Below are 3,943 nucleotides of genomic sequence, written 5' to 3' on the forward strand. Positions count from 1 at the left end.
AAGGTATCTTTCTCGGATATTCAAATCTGAGCTCAGGCTTAGCTGGTCCTGAAATCTCCTCCATTCCTTCGCATATGGATCCCGCCCTCGAACTTATATGTTGTGGTATTTTGGCTGTATCGTCTATTATCGTTGCCGGCGCACAGGCGCATTTATTTTGGCGGAACAGTAGCCCAGTCATTATCTTGTGCCAGCCTGAGCCGTGTTGAGGCCACACCCGATGTAACGGCCGTCCTCCCAGCCCGAGATGGTTCTTCCCCAACAAACAGCCCGGGCTGGTCAATCCCATCCCAACACCACCTGCTTCGCTTCTACACACATAGACGTGCGATGTTCTGGAGTACTATTTTTTTATGCCAAAGTACTTAACTAGCACACAACAATTCATGCAGACCCAGAGTACAAATCATCATCACGTACGGGTGTGATTTTCAAATTCAGAAGATCATGTTTTGGCGTCTGAAAACATGTCACAGATTTAGTTCCAAGTACTCTGCTTGAGCTTTAGAAATACAGTTATCTGCTTGGGGTTTTCAACAACTAATGGAAGTAAATTCCATGAAATTTCAAGTGGCTTTACAAATACAGGCGCTGATGCTTAAATGATGTGGCATCTCGCAACACTCCACAGAAGTGGTTCTACCAACTCTACTTAGGTCTTAAAAAAGTACAAATTCAAAGAAGTTCCATTGGATTTCAGGTTCTGCTGGGGTTGGGGTGCTCCAAAAGCCCCCGAAACATAAGAGGGGCACTTCCACGGACATAGCACTCGCGTCGTACGGACCAAAGATCTGAACAGCCAGCATGAATGTTGAACCACAATTCATTCCCTTCAGTCAATGATCTCCTCGCACAGGAAATCTGGGAGATCTCCCTTGTTCCCATCATGATCACAATCTCGTATGCAATTCTCTGCCGAAGGTGATCTAGCTGCTCCTGCAGCAATACAAGAGCAGAAAGCATGGCTTAGTGCACGGACTAAGTTGCTTTTTTTCAGACACCCACTCAATTCCTTGTTCTTACCGAGCTAAGCATTGAACGAAGGTAAAGCCCGGTGAACCCCAGGATGTAGACGTCACTTTCCTCCCTGGTGAGCATGGTATTTCCATCATAGCTTTCAATAATTGTAAGGTTCCAAAATTAATTTTTATAGATCTGAATGAACAAACACACCTCGTACATGGTTCATGCTGCCCCACTAAGAGGTACATAAAGGTCCACCCAATAGTCTCGACCAAGCCAGCACCAAACATGTCATTAAAACGGTGGCATAATCTGAGCTGGAATTTCCTCGCCAAAGCCTCGTGCTTCCTGTTCATCTCATCTGCTAGATCAGTCTCAGTTGGATCGAGCACCATAAATTCCTTCTTCTCTATGTCAAGAATGTACGGGGACCAGCAATCTATGAGCAGCACCCAGAACATGAACTGCAATGCGCAACAACTATACATTAAACTGCAGCCCAGATGAAGCATATCAGTCAGTGCGATGGTTCTGCCCGTTCCCATTATCCTTGCCTTCTTCAGCCAGTCAATTATGTATCCCATTAGTTTGGAGTACCACCCTATTCATTGAAAAATAAATTAGTTATTAACACTATATACCAAACTTAAATATTATGCAACACGAATTGTACTCACAAGCATTGTCTTTTTCTTCTCATAGCTTTCCTCCCTCTCGTGGTCAAACTGGAGCCTCATGTATTGCCTAACAAAGACGTGCATCAGGCTCGTTGGGGCATATAGGACTTCAGCATCTTGTTCGCACTCTCGCTTCTTTGCATACTTGTCATTTTGGTGCAGAAAACACCTTTGAAGTATGGCTTCGCCCACTTTGATCTTGTTTCATATATCTGGGTCATTCTTCCTCAGGTTGTACTGTCTCAAACTCATCCGTAGTCAACATGTGGTTCACGCCTTTATAGAACTCAGCTTGGAACTCACACTTCTTCATGTAGAGTGGCACTAGGCTCTCCTTTGCTTTCTTCGGAGTGTGCCATTTGCACTAACAATGCATGCTATTTGGATAAACTTTACTGTTAGACATGTGACCAGTTAATAATACTCAGTTTCCAAGCTTGTTTCTTCAATTCAGAGCCAAAGCAAGAATAATGCAAGCACACACAACAACAATCAAAATATTTACTAACCTGTCAGGATGGTTTTAGGTGCCGGTCCTCCCATCATATGGAGAAACTCACCGAAAACCCACTTGAAACTCTCTACTTGCTCATCCCACATCAGCACGCCAGTGAGGATGATGCTTTGGAAATGGTTATTCACTCCCACAAAAGCCCAAACAGCAATGTCATATAGATTTGCCAAGTACGTCGTGTCGAATGTAACCACATCCACATGACCAAAGAATCGATATTGCATTCGGCTGCTCCCATTTGTCCACATCAAAGTTTGCACCCCGCTATCACTATCAGCAAGAATATGTAAAGTTTGGGTCCCCTGCAACAATGTTTGCGAACACTTCCAACGTCTTTCTCACATCATCATCAGCTCGCTCTCGGCTTATCTTACACCATGTGTTCATGAGCGCCCTCTTTGTGAACAACACCTTCTCAACCGAGCTGAAACACTTCCAATAATGTTGTACACCTTCCTGAGGTTTACATTGTTTTCCCTTGGCCCATGGTGAGACATGGAATGGTTGTGGTTTACATGGTGCTCTGTTACATACAAACTATAAGAAGCCCGAAAGAGCCATATCAAAGCAGGGCACTCGCATCTGCATGACCTGCTGCTCTCGGCCTCTAGCTTCCCCTGCTTGCAAAATACAGCATCACTCAACGACAATTGAACTATTTAAATAGTTCACATAAATGATTAAACAGTATTTTGCGTGCGCAAAGCAGTCACAAATGTTCTCTTGCATCGACTTGGTCCTTGGTGTTCAATCTGCTTTTGCCAATACATTAGCCCCAACCCAATGTCCCACGAATACAAATTGTAAAGTCATACGCCTCACCAAGCAAGTCGAAACTCGGTCCTGGTTCAGGCCGAACTACACTTGTGAATTGACTGCTCTAAGGCACTCATCCTAGATGAACACGACGGTCTGTGCACTCATCCTAGATGAACACGACGGTCTGTCTGGAGGTGCACTCCCAAGACATAACCTGATTTGTCAAGTAAGAACAATCTATGTACTGGCCGAGCATAACTACCTACTTATCCCAGCCATACATTACATGAGCGACCAATTTTAGTTAGGGTTGATCTGTAATCCAACATACCAGTACCACAACAGTGACCTCATAGAATTACAGGACAACAACGCAACATTCAGGAAACATTAACACCTACCTAGGACATGGTTCAGGTCATACCTTTTGGTCCAGCCCGGCACCTTAGGATTGACCCGGTTTGTAGACTGCGCGGACCTTGTTCGAGAAGCTTGACGCCAACGGTGCCGTCACCCTACGACCTACCTCGACTACCGCTGCCAACATGCTGCCCGACCCGGACCCAGTATTCGAGTCAACCAGCACAACACTGGTGCCATCCTGCCGCGGGAGCACAGCGAGAGGAACCGGATCTAGATGTGGGCAACATCTTCCATCGTCGGCACGCCAGAACAACCGCAGCCTTCAGCAGCTCCGGGGAAATTGGGGCAGACGACCGTGGCGGTGGCAGGTTTCGAGAACCACCGAATCGGATCTGGATGTACCAGGCAACTGTTCCACGGCTCAGAAGGAAAGTAAAGTTCCATCCACGGATCAGGAAAAACTCCACGAATCTGGGCCGTACTCCCATATGATTTGGGCCCGCAGTCTCCCACTGTTCTACACTGTATATGGGTCGTATGTTGTTTTTTTGTTGCTTCGGTTCAGACGAGTCAGAATGAATTTTAGGGATCCCAAGACGCGAACCAACGCCAGCGATTTCGGGAGCAGATGCGCTCGAGCACCGAATCGCTGCGTCCTATCTTTCTT

The 3,943-nt window shown here is 46.0% G+C and overlaps 1 protein-coding gene across 3 annotated transcripts; it reads right to left on the bottom strand.

The window, feature by feature from the left end:
• Positions 1 to 412: 412 nt before the first annotated feature.
• On the bottom strand, positions 413 to 3,686 carry LOC119338890. Of its 3 annotated transcripts, none has more exons than XM_037611108.1 (6): positions 3,338 to 3,686; positions 2,150 to 2,771; positions 1,641 to 2,017; positions 1,174 to 1,564; positions 1,024 to 1,087; positions 413 to 936 (listed from the first exon to the last, which is right to left on the bottom strand). In XM_037611108.1, the coding sequence occupies exons 4-6, from the start codon at positions 1,545 to 1,547 to the stop codon at positions 697 to 699; spliced, it is 678 nt and encodes a 225-aa protein (XP_037467005.1). In that variant the 5' UTR covers positions 1,548 to 1,564; positions 1,641 to 2,017; positions 2,150 to 2,771; positions 3,338 to 3,686; the 3' UTR covers positions 413 to 696. The 3 variants fall into 3 exon arrangements, with proteins under 3 accessions (XP_037467005.1, XP_037466997.1, XP_037467011.1); XM_037611100.1 differs by having other exon boundaries at positions 1,641 to 2,035; XM_037611114.1 differs by having other exon boundaries at positions 1,641 to 2,035; positions 2,150 to 3,686.
• Positions 3,687 to 3,943: the final 257 nt, after the last annotated feature.

Source organism: Triticum dicoccoides, chromosome 1B (assembly GCF_002162155.2).
Source record: "Triticum dicoccoides isolate Atlit2015 ecotype Zavitan chromosome 1B, WEW_v2.0, whole genome shotgun sequence".
Lineage (NCBI taxonomy): Eukaryota > Viridiplantae > Streptophyta > Magnoliopsida > Poales > Poaceae > Triticum > Triticum dicoccoides.

Excerpts from the sequence above, each read along its gene's own strand:
- LOC119338890 (XM_037611108.1), bottom strand. The coding sequence starts at position 1,547 with ATGGGATACATAATTGACTGGCTGAAGAAGGCAAGGATAATGGGAACG. Across the intron at positions 1,088-1,173 it reads CAGCATGAACCATGTACGAG|GGAGGAAAGTGACGTCTACA; the intron begins GTGTGTTTGTTC and ends CATGCTCACCAG. Across the intron at positions 937-1,023 it reads TTCGTTCAATGCTTAGCTCG|GAGCAGCTAGATCACCTTCG; the intron begins GTAAGAACAAGG and ends GTATTGCTGCAG.